The sequence below is a fragment of the Pundamilia nyererei genome, unplaced genomic scaffold, assembly GCF_000239375.1.
Source record: "Pundamilia nyererei isolate P.nyererei 1_Seehausen unplaced genomic scaffold, PunNye1.0 scaffold00005, whole genome shotgun sequence".
Taxonomy (NCBI): domain Eukaryota; kingdom Metazoa; phylum Chordata; class Actinopteri; order Cichliformes; family Cichlidae; genus Pundamilia; species Pundamilia nyererei.
This window is the reverse complement of record NW_005187406.1, coordinates 1,025,166-1,050,126: the sequence shown is the minus strand read 5'-3', so window position 1 is coordinate 1,050,126 and position 24,961 is coordinate 1,025,166. Positions and strand designations below refer to the sequence as shown.

Here is a 24,961-nt window from a genome sequence, read left to right as displayed (position 1 = left end):
ATGACCGCTACCCCGGGTTGAGCCCCCCAAGGAAGATGCCTCCGGTGAACCCCCCGACGCCCTAAGCCTGTCCCTACCCCCACACCAATCACAACAGTGAAGGCGGGACCAAACTATATCCAACTTTCACACTCTGATGAATGTACTGGGAGGAAATTGGGGTTCATCATCTTGCCCAAGAATACTTTGCCATGCAACTGCAGGCATCGAACCACCAACCTTCTGATTAGTAGATGCGTAGGTCGCAACAACAATACAATATTGTTGGGACTGAATTGTTTTGCCCCTATAACACCAGATTGTTTTAATACCAATCTAGTGATCGATTTCTTTTTCTACATTAAGAGAGCGACAAGGAAATTCATCAGCACTTGGGTCCACCTTATGAACGCCTCTGTCTGCACGTGCTCAGAACACAGGGTCTCGTCCCTGAACATGTGGAAACTAGGACGCTTTACAGCACCTTCCAGCCCAACCTCTCTCAGGTTAGACATCTCATACTGTACCTGTTTCTGGCTGCAATGACTCAGGCTCAGTTATTTTTGTAAAATGTATATTTTGCATTGGTTTAGGGACAACTTCAGATGTGGGTGGATGTTTTTCCCAAAAGCTTAGGCCTCCCCGAGCCTCCCTTTGACATCACACCACGCAAACCAAAGAAGTAAGTGCTGTGTTTCTCTTCAGTACTTCATCGCTGCGGATGTCACTGAGAGCTAACAATGACTGTGTTCAAATATTCAGGTATTTCCTGCGTGCTGTCATCTGGAACACCACAGATGTGACTCTGGATGAGACCAGTATCACTGGAGAGCGCATGAGCGACATCTATGTGAAAGGGTGTGTTAATTCTGCATCAAAGCCCTTGTTTGTCCAAATCTATTGTTGTTTACTTTCTCCAAAATCTTCCTTTAGGAGGTAGCAGCACTTTGTGTTAGAGGGTTACTGTCAAAGGCCAATGATTATTCATGCTTGTTGTTTATGTGCTAGCTGGATGCCAGGAATGGAGGAGGACAAGCAGAAGACTGATGTCCACTACAGGTCTCTGGATGGCGATGGTAACTTTAACTGGCGATTCGTCTTTGGGCTTGACTACCTGCCAGCTGAACAACTCTGCCTTGTATCCAAGAAGGTGAGGCTTGTTGCCAGTTGGTTTATCATACTGTAGATCAAAGATTATTTTAATACCATTTTAAAAAAAATAACACAGGTATTGTTGGAATTAAGTTAAAGCATGTTTGAATGTCTTCTTCTTCTTTTTTTTTTTATAACAGGAACACTTTTGGAGTCTTGATAAAACAGAGTTCCGGATTCCTCCCAAACTGATTGTTCAGATTTGGGATAATGACAAATTCTCACTGGATGATTACCTAGGTAAGAAACTTTCAAGTCCAACCTGTGTGTCTATGCCTAACCTTTATAAAACCTGAGTACAATGTGCTGTGATCCCAGGTACTGTGGAGCTGGATTTGCGTAACCTGGTTGCTCCTGCGAAGACCCCAGAGAAATGCTCTCTGGATATGATGGATAATGTGGAAATAGGTCCACACAAGGCAGAGCAGAACAAGTCTCTGTTTGCTCAGCAGTCAGTCAGAGGCTGGTGGCCTTGCTCTATTGAACAAGATGGGAAGAAGGTCCTGGGTGTAAGTATGAATAGAAACTTCAGTTTTCATTTGATAAGATGGAACCACAAGACATTTGGAAATGTAGAGTTAAAATACAATATTCCCAAAGTGCCATGAAGAGAAAAGATTAAGAGCTTTGGACAACAACATTATACTTCTACTTTATTTTCTATTGACTAGTCCTAAATTCCTAAATTGGAAATGTGTTACTTGCAGGAGATTGTCAGATAAATTGGTCTTAATTTAGTTGAAGTATTCCAAAAATATCACAGGTCCTTGTCGTCTTGTCACTCTGTTTGTGTTGGGTTTTCAGGGCAAAGTGGAGATGACACTGGAGATTGTGAGTGAAGTGGATGCAGACGAGCGACCTGCAGGAAAAGGTCGGGATGAACCCAACATGAATCCAAAACTGGACCTTCCAAAGTAAGAGCCTGCTTTACAAGATTAGCTGGGCTGAATTTTGAAAGGTATACAGGCTATGATGTCTACTAAATACATTTTCTGTCAACTACTAGTCGCCCAGAAACATCCTTCTTCTGGTTCACCAACCCATGTAAGACCATGAAGTTCATTGTGTGGAGAAGGTTCAAGTGGGTCTTTATTGGACTTATCATCCTCATCATAGTGGTCCTCTTCATCGCCATCCTGTTGTATTCTTTACCGGTACGGACAGACAAAAGCGAACCACTGGACACCAAAGTTTTCTCATATTATAAAATTGTTCAGTCTTATCATCTTTGTACTTATAGGAAACTTGTCAATGTGTGATTGATTGTTCTTTCTTGCATTTTACAGAACTACATCTCAATGAAGATCGTGAAACCCTTAAGTTAGCAATAAGGACCACCAGGAGCAACGAACTCCACACAGATACTGCCAGATTATCTCAACTTGTACCTTTTTTTAACTTTAGTTTTTTTTAACAAATGGGAAGGGGAGCTTGCACATTTGCACTATTTCAACATATGAACACATTTTCTACACCACCGAACTGTGACAATACAGTCCATTACAGTCTAGTTTTGAAAGGCTTTTGTTTAAGACACTATATGGAAAAGGTGTTTCCCATTAGCCCAGTTTGGGTGATATTTAGGGATTACTTTTATTAAACGGAATATTCCTTTTTATTAAAATGTTTCCATATTTGTGGATATTATATATAAATGGGATCACAATTAATAGCTCAAAGTTTCTTTAAAGTGTATTTGTATTACTTGACTGCTCAAAAATTGCAAAATTGCAATGTGGAAAATTCCATCTTTCTCATCTTGCAATGGAGACCTGATCCTTAGGGCGTAGTGTGTTTTGGGTTTTAAAAGCCACAGAGATGCTGTGTTTTGAAAAAATGTGTCTTAGATGTTCTGATACTCCTCACACTTGAGGACTCACTACAGATTTTGCTAAGGCAGCAGTTGTTCTTTTTTCCCCTCCTGGATCGCCTGGAGCATTCTTTAGGTACCTTCCAAGCTTTGACAATTGTCCAGCTGGAAGTCACTTGAACAAGTGATAAAACGTTTCTCCCACTGAAAATGCTACAACCACAAAGACAGAAACAACTTTCTGAGATTTCCTTCCTGGATAAAAGATGGGATTAAAAAAATAAATTGTTCAAAATTTTGGATTTTGACTGAATAAAGCCAGCACTTTACATTTAATATTGAAATATGTACAGCACATGTTGTACAGAAGTTGAATTATATACATTTTCACAAAATGGTCACTTTCTCATGATGTGTAACCCAACACATCATTTAGTGATTACCACAGATTATGGATGTTTAAAACAGCCATGTAAGCCAACCTTAATGTTCCCCTTTTGGAAGTATAAAACGTTTCTTTCTAATGAAAATTTATTCTTCCTGTGAGCTGCGTTGATTGCAGCGCTGCTTCAGTAAAGCCTCCACCTCTCCTCTCCGTGCCAGGCTGTTGGCTTTGCCTTGGAATCGCCCGTTCTTCCCTGCTCCCTTCCCTTGGAGCAATTCTAACACTCTGGAAAGTAAACACACAGATACAGTGCCAACCTACATTAAGATTTTAACAGTAGAAGCTACATAAATATGAAAACTCTTACTGTGGTCCCATCTCAGTGACTAGTTCACTGGGTCCAGCCAGCAGAAACAAACCAGGTCCCTTTTCCTCTCCAACAGTCAGGAAAACCAGTGTTTCCTATAACCAGAGTAGGGATTGAAAATAAATATACTGACGTGGTAATGCCTAGCAGTAAAGCAGTGAAATTGTGATCTTACCTCAGTGTTTATTTCATTGGCAATGATATTCATAAACTCATTGTCTCCCTCTTTTCTACAAGAAGAACAAGAACACCGTTTTGTTATTGACATACTCACCTTGATGCCAAAACGTCACCAGGTTGTAAAGAATGGATCATTTCTGAGGGTTTTTTTTAAATGGTTAACTGGTTAGTGCAGTGTGCAATGACATCTCTAAGCAGAAGCTCTTACTTGTGGAAGGTGAAGAAGTCTTTGTGAGGATCATTCTTAAAGCTCTGAGCAATGAGAACCGCCATATCACGAAGCAGGCCCAGGTTAGTCTGCCAAAGACAGTTTTGTAGTAGTTGAGGAGCCTTATATGCAATATCTTAAGCTGAAGCATATTTACCCTGTCAAAAAATCTAATTCTACTATTATTAATTTATTATTACCATACCATTTTTTTTTACCAAATCTGTCAAACAGTAATCTAGAAAGAAACTGTTCTTACTTTCTGTAGCAGCTTAACAGACTTCTGCAACTTGTCGACTGCCTCAACGTGCTCATCTGGTCCTGTTCTGATGAAAAATGACCAAAAGGAGTTTTCACTTCAAATTTCTGAATGATTCAAAGTTAAATTTTGACTATTCAGATTTAGAACTTACTTTAGAAGTGACACCAGTGAACGCTCTGTGTTGTAGCTTTTCTCTGCATACTTTAGTACCCTTTTTCCTGCCAGGAAAATTAGGTTGGTTTTGTTTTTCTTTCCTTTCTCAGTTCCCAGCAGCTTTATTACCTTAAATTTGAATACAAAGAAATTAGATACACAACGGTTAATGGCACAAACACTAAATATAATTGTGAAAGTGTCAATGTTGTACCTGTAAGTGACCGAGGTTGGAGACGTGGGTTCCACAGCACATGTTGGCATCTATGCCCTCTATATCAATGATCCGAATGGGTCCTGCGTGGTCCTCTGGCAGCCCTCGACTTCTCACCTGATTTGTACAAATACATATTGTGTAATACACTTAACACAGGGCAACAGGTCTCTTTTACAACCAGTAAGTGCAATATCTGTACCTTCTCCACAGCTGGGTCATCTATAGAGAGAAGCTGAACCATGACAGGAATGTGAGCTCTGATCTTCTCATTTACACATTCTTCCAGTTCCTGAAGCTGGCCAGGTTTCACACAGGGAGTGTCCAGCTCAATGGTGCTTCTTTGACGACCCAGTTCCCTGATAAAAACCCAGAAAATCTGTAATCCTACAAGGCTTAGTGGCTACATGGAAAAGAACATATGCAGTGGTAAAGTACCAGGATGTGGTCTTGTATCCAAACATTGTGTCTGCCAAAGCTGTAATCAAATGCTGACCTAAGAGTCAAGAAGAAAACAATTACTGCTTAGGCAACAGGTAAAACAAAATGCGCGATGGCGTTTTTTCCTGTCTCTGTGGTGATTATTACCCGAGTGCTGCTGCATATGATCAAATCTCCTTTCCCAGTCTACCTTCACTTGAACCTCCTGACCCACCTCCAGAGGTGAGGCCACAAAATGCAGGGCGTCCGGTCCCTGCCTTGTCACTCTCAAAACTGGGACATCTCCAAGGAATCCATGGTCATCTGGCTGCAGGAGGACAACATAAAGCATGCAAATTTTGCAAGTGACATTGTACAGTCTCGCATTTGCATAAACATTTGCAATGAAGGAACATGTGACGTACACATTTAAATAATGGAGTAAGAGCTTGAAAGAAAAAAGAAAATGAACATGCTTACCTGGCCACCTCCCTCAGGAAACAAGATGGTATCTTGTAGCTTGATGTGGAATCCTTTAATAGTTTCTTTCTTTCCATTTACTTCTTGTTTTAGTTCCGCTGGGCAGCAGGAGACTACAGAGGTAACAAACTGGAAGGGGACCAGAGAAATAACGATAATAATCGTGTCATATAAAATTTACAACCAGAAATATTACATGCTTCTTAAAGGACTGCAGTTGTTTAAGTGTGTGCAAGATTTCAGTCTCATACAAGACTTTATAAAGGTCTGGCTTTGTAAAGGACAATTTATGTGACAGCAAGTACAAAGACTGAAGACTTAAAAAAGGAGACAGTATCCTAAATTCTCTAAATGCATAGCATTTAAGGTGATTTATTACTTTTAAGCGGCGTTTTAAAGGAGAAAAATGATACGATCTGAAATATAGAGTGTGGAAATTACACAATTACAACCTCTAACAAAGTAAAACTGAATAAATCTAAGCTTATGTAAGATAAAAGTGCGACTCGTAACTATATATAAACGAGCTATAAATCAGTTGCCAGCCCTTGCTCTGGTTACAAAGGTAGCTAGCAGGTGCATCAGTTAGCAGGCATGCTAATCACTTCTGCACCGAACTGCTGATAAATTTCCGGGAGGTCTTTTCGGATGCTTTTAAAAGCTTCGCACCTCTTTCATATAGCAGTCTCGCTGACACTGAAAAGCCATTTTGTCCTGTTTTTGAAAGGAAAACTGCGCCAGCCGGTAGCACGAGCACGGGGAGGTGAAGCCTACAGCTGTCAGCTAACGCCGACGGGTACCATAATAGCCCAAACTTAATGACTTCGACTTTCGCTTCATAACTTTTTTGACTTAAGCGAAAAAGATTAATTAAGCCACTATTATTTAATCATCTTTTAAATGCACTTTTTTTTAACAGGAGGAAGAGAAAACCTCAGGATGTGCTCTATAAAATCGAATAAATTGCAACCCGAATTGTAAAATGTAAATAAAACCAGAATGCAATGATTTTTTAAATCTGATACAGCTATAAATGATTCTCAGTAGAACGCAGACAACATACCAAACGTTGAAAGTGATGAAATTAACCGATTTAAGAGAAAAATCGGGTAATTTCAAATTAGACAGCATTTCAACAAAAGGCTGGAAACGTTTTTTTTTTTTTACAACTAGTTATGTTAACCGGCAACAGGTCACTAAAATGACTACGTATAAAAAGCGAGGCTGTGTTTTTAGTGCATTACTACGAGTGTAAACTAAATTTGGGCTACTGATTGAGACTTTTAAATTTACTGCAACGTTACTGCCATCTTCTGGAGTTACCGACACAATCATGTTCTATATCCCCCAGTTCATTCAGCTAGTGTTATTACCTCAAGCAACATAATGCAATTTTGTGTTTAATAAAACTTTTATTATCAATCACATGCCGGTGTACAGTAAACAATTACAGAGCAATAAATAATCTCACATAAAATATCATCATACATTTAAAAACAGCATTTTGGACAATAGCACATCCATTTTTAGCATATAATACAGCTTTCAGTAAACAAACTGTTGTCCTCAGTATCCTGAGCTATACATTTACAGCAGGCTTCACCAGAGAGGATAAAGTATCAGTCAGACTGTTGAAAGGGAAAAAAATGGATGAATGGTCAGTCTCCGCAATAAAATGATCAATATAAGTTACAGATTTTCAGTCGGCATTGATTGTAGAATACTTAAATATAGACTATTGCAGAAGCAATTCCCAATTTTACATTGTACACTCCTCACTTATATGGAGAACACTTCACTTACATCACTAAGATCCCCCATATCTGGAGCTTCTCCTTTGTCACTGTTAGCCATCTCTCGGATCATCTGTAAAAGGAAAGCCATTTAAACAAAAAATAATGGAAGGTATTGCATATTACATGCACTGGGATCAGAAGCAATATTGGAATTTGACTGATCTGTGGGGCTCGCACACAAGAATTTCACTCGCATGTGCTGTGCCAGTGTGCCTGCACATGTGATGTGACAATAAAAGTGATTTGATTTGATTTGATTTGATCTTATTACTAAGAAGACTGAATTCACTCACATCCACATAACGGTCATATTCCTCCTTTCCCTCATCGTCTTCGTGCTCCCAGTCCCTCCAGTTATCAAAGTCAACTGAAATCCAACTGGCCTGTGGAATGAAGACATAACAGCACCATTTTAGGTATTATTTACTAAAAGTAAAGTTGCAAGGATTACAGAACATCCTACTTAGTTAGTTGTAATATCCTCAGGCACTCTATTAGTAGCTTTAGATAAATACTTATATAAAGCTTCTCTTTGCTTATATAATGCATTTTTATGAGACGGAAACAGTGAGCTAAGACTTTTTCAACTTAGGGTTTGGGATTGAAGAGTACTAAACTGGTAAATGAATAGTGAGGAAGTATCATTGGTTAAAAAAAATAATCTTCAGCCTCATAAAAACAGTCTTAACATGAGCCATGCTATTTTTATGAACCTGAGTAAATACCAGATGAGAAGAATAGAATACCTTGATACTGATCGGTTTAAGGACACAGACACAAACACGTGTGCTTACCTTAGCTGGATCTTTCTGAAGACGAGGCCAAGCACAATCAGGTTTCATCTTCCTTAGCAAGACATTGATGGTGCGGTCATAGACCCTTTCTCTGGAGTCCTTTCAAGTGATGACAAGTTAAAGGAGCGTTTAACAGCCTGCTTTCTGTACATTGAAGAATACAGAATGTAATGCGTATGCTTACGTGGATCTGGACTTTGTCATAGAAGTGCAGCTCGTTGTAGTACACATCATCTGTTTCGTTTTTGCAGCTGTTGCAGAGAGGCAATGGGGTTGTCAAAGAAACCATTTTAGACATTTTCTAAACTGAATCACATGTGACTTCAAGAGAGGGAACGTCTTTAAAAACTCACCACAGAATCAGTTTGTCTGGCTGGATATCAACTTGGACATCTTTAGGTTTCTGAACCATGAAGTTGATGGTGACGTATTTCTTCCTGTCAAACCACAGCGCATGTGCTGGCTTGCTGTTAAAACACCAAGAAACTGCTTAGGAATCAAACCTGAAACCTTTTCATAATGAAAGATTTAGTAAAAAAACATGCTTTATTGCTCAGTGAGTTTGGCAGCACTTACCTTTCCTCTGGTCTGACAATTTTAGGTTTGTTCATTCTTGTTGTTGTTTTTAAATAAAAGAGAAGTTGCTATACAATTCCTTTTTACCAAGAGAAAGCTAACTCACACGTGTCCAGCTGAGTTAGTAGTGTGCTCTGATGCAGCGGCCAGGCCCTAAAAGCTATATATAGACCATCTGGTATCAGCTGCTAGGAGACTTGCCTGCCACAGCCCCTTCCGTGCCCTTTATAGCCTGACTGTGGAACACTCGGGAAAACAGATGCATTTTCTGGGTTCTCAAAGTGGTTCAGCCACCTTTAATTGATTGTTTAAGAGGATGGAGGTGGGGGCAGGAAGAATCCAACAAGAAAATTACCTAATGGGACCCACTTCAGCACTTGGGAGGTTGTTGACCAACATTGCCTGAGGGATGCAATGGAACTTTAATAATTTTGGACAAAATCTTGACACATTGATAATTTTAAAATTGATTTAGCTGAATTTATGAATCATTTACCAACATACACATACATGAATAATCAAGTGAATTTCATTTGACAGCGTTTCATTAAGTTTAAATCTTAGTTATGCAACAAAATTAAATTACTTAAAATCAGTATTTTGGCCATCAATATTGTTTAAAGAGTAGAATTGTAAATGTAAACTTTATATATAGGAAGGTAGATATAATAAAGATAAAATACTTTATTTATTTTCCAAAAGTTAAAAAAAATCCTGTGGTAGACCAGCCAGAACATCCACTACATATATATATAACAGTTTAAATAAAGTAGAATATTTCAATAAAGTATGTGTCAAATACACAATAACTTAATAAAGTTAAAAAAAAAAAAAGGAAAAATACAGTCAAATGAAATAACAGGGCTCAATAAGTAAACATGTTGATAAAATACAATATATGATAATAACAATATGACCAAATTGAAGTTAACCAAACAAAATATGAATATATAAGAACGTGGCTCTTCTAAGTGAAACAGCTCGGTAAAATCAGTAAATTCGACAAAGCAAAATTTAATAGATACAATTTAAAAGTCTTGAGTCAGCCTTTTTTTATATTTTGGTAAGGAAATTGGAACTATGTGCAGGAACTGACTCAGAATCAGAATCAAAATCAGAAAGGGTTTATTGCCAGATGTTGAGCAGGTTTACAACATTAGGAAATTGCTGCGGTGCTTCAGTGTAAACATACTGTCATAAAAATATAAAAATAAGAATAAGAATTAAAAGTGCTAAGTGGATAGATATATACATGATATATACATGAGTGCAGGGGGTGATCAGTGCCAAACATGGAATGATGCAGTGAACACAGCGTAGGGTCATGTGTGGGAGCAGTCATACGGTTATTGTTCATGTGTCCGACAGCAGAGGGGAAGAAACTGTTCTGGAGCATGTGTAAACATAGATAGGCCAAAAACAGAGTTGGTAAAAATCCAACAAGTTTAAAAGGCAGCTTGGATAATTTTTACGAGTTTGAAAGTCAATATTTGGTATGGCCATCTTTATTCTCCAACACAGCCTGAACTCTCAAGCTACTGTATCTTGTAACTTCTTAAAGTAATCTTCAGGATGAGTTCTCCGGGTTCTTTAAAGGCTTCTTCTTTGGATAAAGGCTGTTATCCAATACTATTCCTTAAGAATAACTTCTTGACAGCCACCACAGCACTAAAGCAATTTCTGAGGCCAACAGTAAATAGATCCGCTGAAGTAACAGATATATCTCGTGTCTCGTGTCAGGTCCTTGATGGATTCCCCCCCATTTCTTAAGCACATGATTTTTCAGATACTGTTCATCTGCTGTAAATCTCAATTTTCAGTGATTTAACAAACAAATAAGCATTCCTCTGAAAATGGTCAGGTACAAGGACTGGACTGAAAATGTCCCAGAGAAAGCCTTGGGATCTATTGAACAAGAGCACTTTTTTCAAAACGGCAAGAAAGATTGGCTCCTTGGGAGTCATATTTTTATTAAAGACAAAAAGACACGATACTACGACAGTGCATTTCAAATTAACCCCCACCCAGCCCACTTCAGATTTTAGACAGGCATTAGTAATAAATTTATTTTATCCGGAAGTCGCCCCCTGCTGGTCTACTGGTTACCGGAAATTCATTTCTTCGCTCTGTCTGAGCGAGGAATGCAGCTCGAGCTACTAAACGCTGTGTACATATAAACTAATAAAGTAAAAAATCTATAAATCATTAAACAGTTTATTTTTTAAACGTAACGTTTACATTTGCTGCTTTAGACCATCGTGAAGTAGTAGCCATCAAGAAGAACATGCCTCGTAGAAGACAGGTAAGAGTGCATGTAGGTCGCACAAGAGGGTAACGTTAGCTAAGTTAGCGCTAATGGTTAACCAGGAGGTTCCACCATATTCCATTCAATATTCTGACAGTGTAACGCGCTAAAACACGGTGTTAGCATCAGCTGATAAATCTGCACAGAATAATTTAAACATACTGACTTTAACTGCATTGCCACATTCAGCTTGTGTCGGTATTGTTCGAGCTCATTAAACACCCAGTGTACAGTTAAAAGAAGCTGAAACTTTTACTTCACGTTTGGTGAAATGTAACGGCGCTTTGCGGTTCATGTATATGTAGGCTTTGCCCTAAGACTAAAACAAGACCAATCCTGCTTAAATTGCTGTTTGTGAATACAGTGTTGTGCCACATTGGCTGGGAAAAAAACAAATACTAAAAACCAAGAGCAGAGCTAACCGTTAACGCTAAGCTAACAACAATAACAGTTGACGTGCTAAGCAGACTGGTTACTTTGTCGTGGTAATTACTACACGTGTGACAGTATTTGGCCAGTTTTTAACACTAGTTTGGCGGAATATATTGCTTTGGTATTAGTAAGGGGTAGATGGTGTTAAGACCTGTTTATGCTGATAATAATAATTAAACAGCTAATGGAGAGCTATCATTTGATTGTAGCCAGTCAGAAATCTAAAAGAAAAATGTCCACAAACAGCACTTTTACAGTGTTACCTCAGCTACGCTTTTAATTTGGTGGATTTATGACTCAACAATGAATAGATATACTGTGAATGCTGAATTAACTGCTCTGTAAAACTGTAGTTGCTATCGCCAGAACAACTCTGTCTTTTTGGCTTGTGGACACCATCAGTGTTATCCATGCTTGTTTTTTTCCGCACCTCTATTTGACATTATTTAGTAAAAGGTGCCTTTCATTTACCGTTTGTTCCCCTGACAGAGACACATGGCTGGGAGTGGTTCAGATGGAACTGAAGACTCTGACTCCTCTGCTGAAAGAGAACAGACCAATAGCTCAGAAAGTGAAGGCACTGTGCCCAAGAGACAGCGCCTCACCAGAGCCTCTACTCGCCTTAGCCAAAGCTCTCAGGGTTGGCAACATAGCCTATACATATGCACACACACACACATGTATATATATATATATACTTTTACAGTGATTTGAAGATTACTTTTATTTTATTTTCCCTTAGATACTCAGGAATTAAAGCGAGCTGTGGATCACGATGAATCTCCACCACTGACGCCCACTGGAAATGCACCCTCCTCTGAATCAGAGTTGGACATCTCCAGTCCCAATGCCTCACATGATGAGAGCCAGGCCAAGGACCAAGCCAACAGAGATTCGGATAAAGATCTCTCCCACCGACCTAAACGCCGCCGCTGTCACGAGACCTATAATTTCAACATGAAATGTCCAACCCCGGGGTGCAATTCCCTTGGTAAAATATATTACTTTTTTTGCCAAACGTCAAAAGTGTTATTAAAAATTTGAACATTGGAAATATGGCATATCAGCAAACATTGTCCTTATTTTTCTCTTTTTTCTTAGGTCACCTCACAGGAAAGCATGAACGTCATTTTGCTGTGTCAGGCTGTCCTCTTTACCACAATCTTTCTGCTGATGAATGCAAGGTGATTATTATAAATCATGTTCAGAATACTTTACAATATTATGTGAATTTACTTTATCTATACAGTTATTAACCTGAAACACTGGCAGTGGCTGGACTGTACAACTTTCTTTGGGACATAACTGATACTCCAAAGGTTGAGTGTAGTAAATGACAATTTCAGCTGTAGTACAAGTACACAATGTCTTTTGCTATCAGTAAAAACAGCCACAAGTAACACACTTCATCACTTAAACAGGGATGTTCCCAGCAAATGTTATTAATGTTGTAGGTTGAAGTGGCTGGTATGAGTATTTGGCTGCCTGAGCCGTATCAGAGAGAAATGAGAGACCAAGAAGAGATATAATCCATGCTTTATTTATTTATCTATTTATTTATTTATTTATTTATTTGTCAGGTAAAAGCCATTAGCCGTGAGAAACAAGAGGAGGAGGTAAAGGCACAGGAGGACAGCAACTCGCGCCATGCAACTCGTCACCAGGTAGGTCTGCTTTAGAAATGAGAGCATGACATTGAATTTTACACTTTGCTTAATTATCTGTTTATTATTTTAACTACTGTCAGTAATTTCTCATACCAGGAAAGTGAATTGGTTATTTATCCTTATTTGTAGACACCAACACCGAAACAGATTCGATACAAGGAGCAAGTGGCTGAGATAAGGAAGGGTCGAAACTCTGGCCTGCAGAAGGAGCAGAAAGAAAAGCATGTGGTACATCCCCAGTACTTTTGTTTTGCTATTTCTAAGCTTATTCCACCTCATAGCTGGCGTGTTACTTCATTTCCTGCTTGCCTTTTCTCGTGGCCCACAGGAGCATCGGCAAACACACGGCAACACCAGAGAGCCTCTGCTGGAGAACATCACCAGTGAATATGACCTGGAGCTGTTCAGGAAAGCACAGGCCCGAGCATCTGAAGACCTGGTAATGATGGGGTTTCACATCTCCATAAGTACTTTCTTTTTAGCATTTTAGAATAAGATAAAAGGAAATGAAGCTAGAGCTGGTGCCTTTCATTGTTCCAGTTACATTATTTTTCTTTAAAAACTGAGTTGTCACTATTTTGTTTTATTTATTTATTAATTTTTTTTTAAAACTGTCAGTATGTTAGCATTCTAGTTTTTTGATTGATAACCTCATCACACACATTGGACATTAATGTTTCCCATCTTCATGCCTGCAGGAGAAGCTGCGCATCCAGGGTCAGATCACAGAGGGCAGTAACATGATCAAGACTATCTTGTTTGGTCGCTACGAGCTGGACACCTGGTACCACTCGCCCTATCCTGAGGAGTATGCGCGTCTGGGTCGTCTGTACGTCTGTGAATTCTGCCTCAAATACATGAAGAGCCAGACCATCCTCAGGCGACACATGGTGAGAGAGACTAATCCCAAGTCATTGGAGTCGTGCTACACTTAGAAATGATTTTTATAAAAACATTCTAAACATTCATTTTTTTAAAGTTCAGTTTTGGCAAACAGCCGTTGCTCTTATTACATTATATATTTTTACTGCACGGTGGCCTTTAAATAAGAATAATTTATCTTTATGAACTCACTGGTTTGGAAGTACTGTATATTATTTGTCTTTTCAGGCCAAATGTGTGTGGAAGCATCCTCCAGGAGATGAGGTGTACAGAAAGGGGTCTATATCTGTTTTTGAAGTCGATGGCAAAAAGAATAAGGTAAGAGTCTTACTTAGTGAACACTGGCATTTCTTTTCTTTTTAAATTGTAATCAAATATATAAGCCACTTTTAAAGTAATCAAGGGCCATATCATCCCCAGATCTACTGTCAGAACTTGTGTTTACTTGCCAAGCTTTTTCTGGACCACAAAACACTTTACTATGACGTGGAGCCTTTTCTCTTCTATGTCATGACTGAAGCTGACAACACTGGCTGCCATTTAGTAGGCTATTTTTCAAAGGTAAAGAAGAACAAGGTTATTGTTTTTACCCACACAATGATTGAATTTATGTTCCAGAACAGAAATGTCTAAAAAGTGTTTTTTCCTTCTATTTATTTCTTTAAGGAGAAAAATTCCTTCCTGAACTACAATGTATCCTGTATCCTGACAATGCCACAGTACATGAGACAAGGCTTTGGAAAGATGCTCATTGACTTTAGTATGTATATATGTTAATTTATTCTATTCTCAATGTAATCATTAAATTGCATTTTAGTCTTCTTGCATAATGAAATACAGATAATTCTCTCTTCCTTCTGAAAGCGTTCATTCTGACTGTCCTGTGCTTTATTTAGGTTATCTGTTGTCTAAAGTTGAGGAGAAGGTGGGCTCGCCAGAGAGACCTCTCTCTGATCTGGGCCTCATCAGTTACAGGAGTTACTGGAAGGAGGTATTACTCAGATACATGTACAACTTTCAAGGCAAGGAGATCTCCATCAAAGGTAAGTGAAAGCACAAATCCTATAATTTGGCAGCTTAAATTATATGTTTACAAAAAAAGCTGAAAGTGGCTCTGTACTTTGTTACCAGTTACCAATTACCAGTTTAAAATAATCTTAATTTTAGCTTATATTGGCCTTGGTGAAGTCCCAAAGTCCATCTTCTGACTAGTAACAAGCCAGTTTAGCTTCTTTCCCTCTTAGCTCACCTCTTAAGCTATGTTTTTTTCTGTTTGGCTGTCCCTTGCAAGTAAAAGATTTGCGCAGCAGCAGCTGGGTGGGAGTGCTGCGCTCAAAGTCTGAGCTGTGTGCCTCAGATAACCATATTAAAGAAATTCCCTCTCATTGACAGTCAACAGCAGGAAAAAATGCCTAAACCAGAGTGTTTAGAGAAGTCTGAAGCTTGAGCTTTAGGCCCTTAAAGATTACTTGTACATACACTGATCTCCGAATATGTATATCGATGATAATGAATCCGCACAAGAAGATTCATGCATTTAATAAACAAGACAAATGCATACAATGAATATTTGTTTTAATATTTGCGTGCTGCACAGAGATCAGTCAGGAAACTGCTGTCAACCCGGTGGACATTGTGAGCACCCTGCAGTCTCTTCAGATGCTGAAGTATTGGAAGGGAAAGCACTTAGTACTGAAGCGTCAGGTAAGCTGGCTCCTCTCCGTTTTATTTATGCTTGTATTTATTTATTGAAATAATTGCTTTTGTATCAAATTATTTGGGTTACTGAGATCATTTACTTGTCTATTTCTAATATTTTGATTAATTTTGGAAGTAAAATTTTACGTTAATGCTGTAAAACACGTTTTATACCAGGCCCTTCTTTCTATTTCTATCTTACTGGAAAAATTAGATGTGATAACCTAGCTCGTTACCCTGTTTCTCATCCCAGGACCTGATTGATGAGTGGAAAGCAAAGGAGATCAAGCGAGGCAATAGCAACAAAACCATCGACCCAAGCTCGCTAAAATGGACCCCTCCCAAAGGGACATAAACACTGAGAAGCTCAGGCTACTGAAAACACTCGCCTCTAGCCTCACCAGCCACAAGTAGCCTAGACCTATGAACTGTCAATAAAGATCAGTGTTTTTTTTCTTTCATCCCTTTGACCCTGTTTATTTCTTCTTGTCTGTAATGTGAATTTTTTAAACACCTTTTTATATTTTACTGTCATTTCTAGCCAAACCAGCATACGTTCCAAGTCAAATGCTTTTTGTCAGCATTGTGAAACATGAGTGTCGAGGATTTGCTTTAAAACTGCCTTTGTGTGCTGAATGTTAAATGATGAACGGTCCAATGTGATGGATAACATTAATGTTAGAATAGCTACATTTGAGTGCATTTAGAGGTTATTTTTATTTACTATGAGAAATGTGCTTTTTGACAATGGTGGTTATTCTTTTTGAGCGTTAATACAGTAACTGTTAGCATGAATCGAAACATGAAATTGAGCAGGGTGTACTTTTAATGAGTTTGATTTATGGCAACACGCCTTTGGTTGGTATAAAATTGTATAGATCTTCGTCATAATGTCTTTTTTTTTTTTTTCTAATTCCATCAATACAGGATTCTGATCCATTCCTTTGCTGAACCTGCCAATGATGAGGGGAAAGAGGAGATTTTTAATTTGCTGAGGATATAAAATACAAATGTAACACCACTATATGAATGCACATAGAAACAAAACAGCCTCAGGTTTTTATACTGGTACAATCGTACCTTGCTTGTATGGGTTCTCTGAATCATGGGTCGCAGTGGTCTTTGCAGAACGATTTACTTTGGGTAGAGATTCTGTAATAAACAGGAAACGTTTGACTAGGATGGTTTTCGGCTTGTACTTTGAATCATAGCTGTGTAATGTGTATTAGCACTTTGATATTTTTAATATCAATAAAGCTGCCTTGATATTTTGAAATATCTACAATTTACATGCGGTCTATTGATGATTTTATGCTTACCACCACTGGAGATGCTTCTTCCCATCAGGCCCACAAACATTTCTCCTTTATTTCCTATAAGAATAAGAAATATGCAATGATGCTGTGATTAAATATTAGATTCCAATTTCTGGAACTACTAGTTTTCAAAACCGTTAGTATGATAAGAGTTCTGCTTCAATAAGGTCAAGCCACTCACGTCTTTTTACTTGGTAGGGTTTTTTTGCATCTGTGAAGAGATAAATTTATTGTCATGCAACAGGCTTTAATACTTATTATGAGACAAAAAATGAGACATTATGTTATGCATGGATATGTTTCAAGGTTACCTGAGCGTTTCCCCATGAGTCCGTAGAATCGAAGGGCTTTGGATCTTTTTATTACACTGGACATTGGACTGGTCAGGCTTGTCTGCAGTGATTCATCCTGCAAGAAACATTTCACTATTTTATTTAAAGTAAACCAGTTTTTATATTTAAAAAGTATATCTACATAAGTCTACAAGCAAACGCATTGTTAATGCAATGGTCGTCTAACATTTTGAGTTTTCTTTCTGTATCTTCTTTCAAATTAGTAAAGAAAAACAAAATACAGATTTATTTGCAAAAATGTTAAAAATACATATGCACCATTATAATATGTGTTACTTACAGAACTTTGCCTCTTGTAAAAAAAAAAAAACATGCAGAATTTTAAAACACACAGCTTTCAGACTTCTTTGAAAGTATATTTTTTTCTTGTATATAAGCAAGAAATCTCAACAATCATCTAAGATTTTCTCCTCTTCACCTAAGCTTGAACAGAATAAGTGAATGAACTCAATGCTTTGATATTTAAATTTGTCCATTGCTCAACCCATTATAAAAACAATAGTGCTTCTCACCTTCCACTCTTTCAGAAGTCCTCTCTGCTCTTCTGCACTGCACGAGAATCTCTGATAGGTTTGCACCAAAGCACAAAAAGTCACAATAACCAGCTGGATCTTCCAGTTATCCATTGCTATCTCAAAGAGAAAAGCTCTGCTTCTACTTCTTTTTAATCAAATATATTTTTTATCCCAGCAAAAGCTAATAATACATTACAGATGATGTTGGCAGGATGGGTTTTCGTATTATTCAGTCTGTGTGAACTGCATCCATGGCGCCTTTATACCTCTAAACCCCTGCTACTAGACCCCTCCCCTCTAAACAGGACTATTCACTTGCCACCATTCAATTTATTACAACTCCCTAATTTATTGTATTGGAGTATTTGTAAAAGATCAAGCTTTTAAATTCTTTCCCTCATACTTTGTAGTTATTAAATGGGAGAAAATGTGATTGAATTAACAATTAAACTTTTTTTTTTTTTTTAAATAGTTGGACCTATAAGACGTCATCTAAAAACTTACAGGCAGGGGTCAATTCTAAGAAAAAAAACCCACCTCTTCAATATCAAATATTTACATTTGAGAAGGTCGCCTTTCATTTCCATCTTTATTAGACGTCTAGATTGTGGTTGGTCTAAAAATATTCTCCTCTTGCTCATTTGTGACCTTGTGATGTTCACATGCTTCTTTGATATTACAGAGGAAGAGGGCAGGTGTGTCGGGTCTTTGAGTGATGCTTTGTAAATATACCCGTCTACTTTGAAGGTTTTATTGAGTTGCCAGTTGACTTGGTGAATGTTTAGCTGGGAATTTATTAAGCAGGAGAGCATAGCGGTGACCTCAAAGGTCAAGTAGACTGAAATAAAAGTACGTTGACTTATTACGATTTAACACATGTGGAAGCGCTGAAGGTTGTGTAGTGCACCTGATGGTCAGAAGTCATACACGACAAGGTGATGGATGAAATCTCAAAAACGCAGATGAAATTCAAGCGCAATGAAGACTGTATGAATTGTGTTACATGACATTTGTGACCTCAGATGTGTGGAAAATGCTGACAATGTCAATATTTGTAACTTTTCCATTAAGCGATATGTCAGCAGGGTGATTTATTTTCCATCTCCTGAGATAATTACACTGTTATTAAACCTTTTGATACTCTTTACTTACTTAGCCATTTAAATGCTCTGTTTTAATGAAAGCTGACCCCCCGCACACACACACACTCTGGTCATAGAAATTTCTGGAGGGGCAATTACTTGACAATCTGTGTGCTGCAAAGACACCCACTCGAAACAAAGCTGACACACACATCAAATGCTTTGATCCACACACAGGTGCTTCTGTAGGAAGACGAGCCCGGGACAATTATCCCTGAAAGGCAATTACACCTGAAAAGCCCTCGTGTGCACGTAGTCTAAGCCACGGCTAACGTGGAGTGGCGAATCAAAAGAAATCAGAGGCACGGCATTTGCATATGAAATGGTTGAGTCACAAAGAGCTCCCGTAATGACAGAACGCTGCATGTGACGCAGTGGTAGAGGCCTTTTCAGGATCTGCGCTGCTCTGACAGTGATTCACTGCGGGGCGCTGAGTTTGAACTTTACCTGTGATCCATTTCACCTTTAAATAAGTGAAATATGGGTTAGGACTGTTCTCATTGTTCTTATCTTTTCATTATATTAAAAGAGACATACAACTACAACTTACACACACACACACTGTTGTTAGTACTACGCAGCCTCTGAAAACCATTTTTAATGTCTTCTGTGTCTCTGGTGGGAGCTTTCTACAGCAAGTAACCATGCTGATGTCATGTTTACCCAGGCCTCTAATTGTGCATTCAGCATTTCCCAGTAAATCCTCTTCATCTACTTCTTTATCCGCATTTCAAAGACTGCTAGAACTTTCCTCACATGTGTAAACATTGTTCAATAATCAAAGAAGTTCAAGCAGTAATCAGAGGGGGCTATTCCTTATATTAGCACTGAAACACATCCACTGTATTACACTAATCAACATCAGGCAGGGAAATTATGCATGACAGAAACCAATATGCTGTGTCTGTGGATAATTTATCAGTGGTCTGAACTAATGCAAACCATACTCTTTTGTATTGTTGAGTCCATTACATAACTGGTTTCATATGGTGTTCACATGTCACCACGCTCTTCTTTTAATAGGGATGGTACTTTCTGAGACAGCTCAGATAGACTTTAAAGTGGCTTTAAAAGGCTATAGGCACATACATAAATGCCAATACATGAAACAAGGTGGTGCAACCTGACAACACCAGTTACGGATCTCTCATTAGAGCTGGGGGTCATAATATCCTGCTGACAGACACTGTATTGTAAGATGTCTCGCTGTGGTAACTTTAGTCATCAGGACTGATACTATCTCTTCCTGCCTTGGGGTGGTTTTATGGTTGTCACAGTTCTTATCTGCATATCTTAATCCGTCTTAATACTAACAAGTTGGTCCATTCATTTGGAACTAAGTGGGTTTTGTTGAACTGAATGAACCAGTGAATGCATTTTTAAAAAATGTGGCAAAGCATGGTCACTGTGCTGGAATAAAATAGTGTATAATATGTGTAGGAGCTACAATAGTGTGCAAAAATCTTTGGCTGCCCCTCATTTCAGACTTCTCCAAAGGTACTCTCTCTCTTTCTTTGGACTTTGGCTGCTTTTTCACTTATTTTCAGTCCAGTTCTTGCATTGATCATTTCCAAAGGAATGATTTGTGCTTGTTTGTTAAGCCATTTAACACTGATCTATGAATCATTCAAGTATAAAAAGGCACTTAACTCAAGGGGCAGTTATTGTTTTAAATGTGCTATATAAATAAATTTGACTTTCATGAATGTTTGCATATTTCAATAAATCATTTCACCTATTTCTAATTTTTTGCACAGTACTGCACATCACAATGTATTTTTTTCATGAACCATTTAGCTCCATAAAAACGTGATGTAATTAAACTGAATTCATTGAATTAAGATGGTTAGTTTATTACAAACTACCTCCTACAAAATGATCATGCAGTTACATTAGGACTTGGAACAATTTGACTAGAAAGCAGAAGTATGAATTTGGAGAAGTCATGTTATGCTATATAAACGTATGTGTACCTGTTTACAGTGAACATCTTATCCAGCAGGTGTCAGTGTTGTCTAACACATAAATTCAAAGCATCAGAACCTCACTGGAGAGACCAGGCTTGATGAGTATATTTTCCTCCCCATGGGCTTGTTTTTGTCTATTTATATGACATAGTCAAAAATGAAAGAATGTGATTGTATTGTTTTGGTCAGGGGCATCATCACACATGTTATGATTTGTCTTTAATTTTTGTGGTTCTTTTTTGTCTTTTTTTGTGTCTTTTTTGCTTTTTCATTTTTTAATGAAAACAATATTTTACCACTACAAAGACATCTGCTTGTGCGTTGTTGTACACTGTGAAGTGGCATTAAACCACATCCATTAAAACATGAAACTTTTGCTGCTGCGAAAGTACCCATTTTGCATAAATAAATGCTTGAGACTTTGTGTGATGGCATCTGCTCAGGCCGCAGTGTCGATAAATGTGAAACACATTTCAACACTTTCCGAGTCAGAAAGTTTCAAAACTGGCACCGGTAGGAAATTATGTAATAATGCTAATTATTCTATATATTTCGCTCAGATTCTGAGCACACTAAGGCACAACTAAAAGCAAAAACACAAGTGCATATAAAAATATCGTTAAGATATAAGAGAGATCAGGTTTTGTCAGTAACTCCCATACAGACCTGATGCCCATCATTTTCATGAATCACACAGGAACAACCTTTGTGTGAAAGAGTCCACTCATATGTTAGGCATTACAAAGCAGTATACACGTAACTATAAATAATATTAAACATTTCACTATTTCACTTAGTCTGAACGCCTCTCTTAACTCTCTTGTTCCTCAAGTTGTTTTTCTCGTTTGGTGCCCTGTGGCACTTTACTGTGGTTTCTCTAGAGAGGCATAAATTTGGCTCTTCAAGGCTCTCTGAGAATGAAATACCACTGTCTGCCTTTGCATGTTCAGACTGGGGGCTTCAGGCTGATCGTGGTGGCTCTAGCTTTCTCCAGTAGTGTGAGACAGCCTGGTGTCATGGGATTGAACCAAAAGAAGCATAAGATGTGTTTGATTCTACCACACCAGCTGCTCCAGCACTGTCATCTCAACTTTCTTTTGAAAAAATTGGAAAAAAATAAAAGTACAGATACCTTTGCCATGATTGATGGCAGCATTTCACATAACTTAAAAAGTAAGCAGTCTTCAATGTAAACAGATTATAAAGAGCCGTTTCCTGTTTGATAGATGATAAAGGCATTCCACTGCCTCACACATACATCTTATCGCAGTGGTCACGCTTTTTTGGAAGTGATGTCAGGTGGAGAAATTTTGTCAAAGACAGAAACATGTTCTCTCTGAGAGGCGTGTGCTGGAAGCAGCTGATTGTTTACTTTGGAGCTCCTCAAAATCACAACTAGAGGTGTTTCAGTGTTACCGCATAAAATCATCAAAAAAGAAATCATCATTCCCTTAGTATTATGAAAATCCTCACATTTTTAAAAAATTATTTTCCTTTGCATAGCTTGAACATAGCCGTTGTCTTACCGGTTTAGACCAGTTCCACCCCTAACTTCTGTGGGCCATGTTAGCTGATTTTGACATTGCACAACTGGGTTATTCTGATCATTATAATGATTAACCTTTGTTGGAAACAAAGTGTTCTTAATACTAGTTTTCAGATGTGTCCCATATGGAAAAGATATATATAAATCTTATAAAGTTTGTATCTGTCTTTTGTGAAACTTGTATGAAAAGCATACAAGAGTGAAAACAGATATAAGATCCCTTGAAAAATTATATAAATCAAACTTGTATGTTTTGGATACTTTACTAAAACAATATATGAAAGCAATGAGAAAGTGGCCACTTTCATGAGTAAATCATATAAGCCTTATATGATTCACTATATGAAGTAGGCCACATCTTATGCAAGTCTTTTACAAGTTTTTACTATTTCTTTTCCATATGAGGTAGGTCAAATCATTTAGATTCCATTCAAAATCGGTTTGTTTTACTCTGTTCACTGGATTTAACTACCTCCATCCTTTGCCTTAAGGGATAAGCTAACATTTTGTCAATTGTGCCCTGTGAAGAGAGGATAAATGTCACACTCATCTGTATGCTTATTGTGAAAGTACAGATACTTCATTGATTTTAATTGATAATACATTTTATGTCACTTGGACTCAAGCTGACCTTATTGGAATTGCAGATGTGGAAAGTATAATTTAGCTCTTAGTTAAACACAAGGGAACCAGTTTACTTGGTTCTGTTTATCTACAACAGAGGGATGTTGCTAACATAAACACACTTCATTAGGAAGATAAACCCAGGTATGCAGATACCTTCTAATTCACACTGAAAAGCTATCTAAACAGCTCTTTAGAAAAACATTAACCTCTGAAGAGTTTTTATGAAGTTTTCTTGTGAGCCATAGATTTGGTGACAGCTTTGCACCAGGCTATGTATATAGCATTTTAACTTTTTAATACTGTAAAACTTGAACATGAGAGTCTATGAGATTTGTCTTCTCTTGACACCAGCCCCAAGTGGCCACACAATGAACTGCAGTTTTAGCATTTGGGTTGGTATCTATTAGCCTAATTTTTGAGCCTCAGCTCTGCTCGGTCCGAGACAACTAAATCTACATGTTAGAACCTCTAAAATCGATGTTTTTCATGTTTTACTCATATAAACAAAGAGGTGTGCTCATGATATAGCTCTGGCTTGAAGCATGCTAGCTGTTTCCCCATTCACCAGTGGGGAGAACTGGAAATTATGCTAACTCTGACATGAACTGGATGCAGAATAGCTTCATTTTTAGTATTAAGGCTTTAGACTTGTACTGAACTTGTCTGTGTCATTTATATGTTGGATTCCTCTGTCTCAGTGTGATTATTTGTTGTCTTTTCCCAGCCTCTCTTTAGCATTCTCCAACATCAGTTGGTCGGTCAGTGCCCACTGGTCTCCAGAGGCCCATAATAAACAACGTTACTGGTCTTCTTGTTTGCTGGGCTCTTGTGGCTTCTTTGACACTCTCAGCCTATGGCAAGGCCTCTTTTGGTCGGATCTGCTTACTTTGTCGGGGAGCCAATCACCAATTCATTCCCAAAGCCTCAGAGGTTCAAAAGCCAAGTGCATAATTGCTCCTTAAATCAATCTGCAAATTTCGTGGTATCCGAGCGGCAAGTTGGCCTGGAATCGTTTATTCACACGGAACAGCTGTTCATAGTATGCATTTAGAGTCGCAGAAAATATTACTGTGTCCTGGAGGAAATTACATGTGAATTGGGGATGATACATTCAATTATAAGCCTGTGGTTTCCATGCATTTCATATTAGCCTTAGTACAATTCATCCTTTTTGTTAACCTTTAAGGGCATCATTGTGTTTTTGCGGTTCTGATAGTGGGAGAGACCACACAGCTAGAAAAGTGTCCCAGCTCTGTGTCTGACAGGTTTCCCACCACATAGTTTGAGATGTGTCCCTAAATCCCTCTTCATAAACTTCACTCTGTTTGTGTGCGAGACAGAAGATGCAGCCAGCACGGTTGTCACAGTGTCACTTTAAAAAACAAAGAACAGACAGGACTCATGTCAGTCTTTCCACCTTAATAACAGCTCCTCTTCACACACACACTTTGATGCCCACGGCTTTATGAGTCCTGCTTAATTCACACTGTCCTGCTTGCTGCCTCAGTCTCTCTCTCTCTCTTTAGCTTTCTGTCTCCATCTCCTTCTTCCTCTTTCCCTCCCTCCTTCTGTCTTTCTCTGTCTCTTCACTCCTCCCACTCCTCCTCCTCTCCCTGCTGTATTTGCAGTCAGCTTTAGTGCCAGACACCCTGAGGCAGCGGTAGCGCCAGCGAGTCTTCCCACCTCTGTTTTTGTGGTGGGAGATGACATGTCGAAGCTTTGAAGGGCAGAGGAA

General features: G+C 38.4%; 4 protein-coding genes across 6 annotated transcripts in view; 2 read left to right on the top strand and 2 right to left on the bottom strand.

Moving 5' to 3' along the window:
- LOC102198370 (myoferlin-like) overlaps positions 1–3,236 on the top strand; it is a 30,754-nt gene extending 27,518 nt beyond the window's left edge. For both annotated transcript variants that reach the window (XM_013913486.1, XM_013913484.1), the window contains 9 exons: positions 346–485; positions 573–661; positions 742–837; positions 988–1,129; positions 1,272–1,371; positions 1,450–1,640; positions 1,936–2,045; positions 2,138–2,285; positions 2,418–3,236. In XM_013913486.1, the coding sequence (XP_013768940.1) occupies positions 346–485; positions 573–661; positions 742–837; positions 988–1,129; positions 1,272–1,371; positions 1,450–1,640; positions 1,936–2,045; positions 2,138–2,285; positions 2,418–2,456 (1,055 nt within the window). In that variant the 3' untranslated portion in view covers positions 2,457–3,236. The remainder of the gene's footprint in view (positions 1–345; positions 486–572; positions 662–741; positions 838–987; positions 1,130–1,271; positions 1,372–1,449; positions 1,641–1,935; positions 2,046–2,137; positions 2,286–2,417) is intronic.
- Positions 3,237–3,283: 47 nt separating this feature from the next.
- On the bottom strand, positions 3,284–6,399 carry aarsd1 (alanyl-tRNA synthetase domain containing 1). The gene is made up of 12 exons (XM_005721652.1): positions 6,280–6,399; positions 5,611–5,739; positions 5,299–5,458; positions 5,149–5,206; positions 4,913–5,069; positions 4,711–4,827; positions 4,495–4,625; positions 4,341–4,407; positions 4,082–4,170; positions 3,869–3,923; positions 3,694–3,788; positions 3,284–3,611 (listed from the first exon to the last, which is right to left on the bottom strand). The coding sequence occupies exons 1-12, from the start codon at positions 6,316–6,318 to the stop codon at positions 3,473–3,475; spliced, it is 1,236 nt and encodes a 411-aa protein (XP_005721709.1). The 5' UTR covers positions 6,319–6,399; the 3' UTR covers positions 3,284–3,472.
- Positions 6,400–7,009: 610 nt separating this feature from the next.
- Positions 7,010–8,948, bottom strand: ptges3l (prostaglandin E synthase 3 like). Its single transcript, XM_005721653.1, has 7 exons — positions 8,777–8,948; positions 8,554–8,667; positions 8,385–8,451; positions 8,201–8,299; positions 7,700–7,789; positions 7,414–7,476; positions 7,010–7,238 (listed from the first exon to the last, which is right to left on the bottom strand). The coding sequence occupies exons 1-7, from the start codon at positions 8,809–8,811 to the stop codon at positions 7,230–7,232; spliced, it is 477 nt and encodes a 158-aa protein (XP_005721710.1). The 5' UTR covers positions 8,812–8,948; the 3' UTR covers positions 7,010–7,229.
- A 1,932-nt stretch (positions 8,949–10,880) lies between these two features.
- Positions 10,881–16,252, top strand: kat7b (K(lysine) acetyltransferase 7b). Of its 2 annotated transcripts, none has more exons than XM_005721650.2 (14): positions 10,881–11,078; positions 12,003–12,153; positions 12,256–12,504; positions 12,615–12,697; positions 13,094–13,177; positions 13,310–13,408; positions 13,509–13,619; positions 13,879–14,070; positions 14,291–14,380; positions 14,483–14,623; positions 14,729–14,822; positions 14,959–15,105; positions 15,660–15,766; positions 16,014–16,252. In XM_005721650.2, the coding sequence occupies exons 1-14, from the start codon at positions 11,061–11,063 to the stop codon at positions 16,113–16,115; spliced, it is 1,668 nt and encodes a 555-aa protein (XP_005721707.1). In that variant the 5' UTR covers positions 10,881–11,060; the 3' UTR covers positions 16,116–16,252. The 2 variants fall into 2 exon arrangements, with proteins under 2 accessions (XP_005721707.1, XP_005721708.1); XM_005721651.2 differs by lacking the exon at positions 10,881–11,078 and adding an exon at positions 11,504–11,566.
- The last annotated feature ends 8,709 nt before the right edge of the window (positions 16,253–24,961 follow it).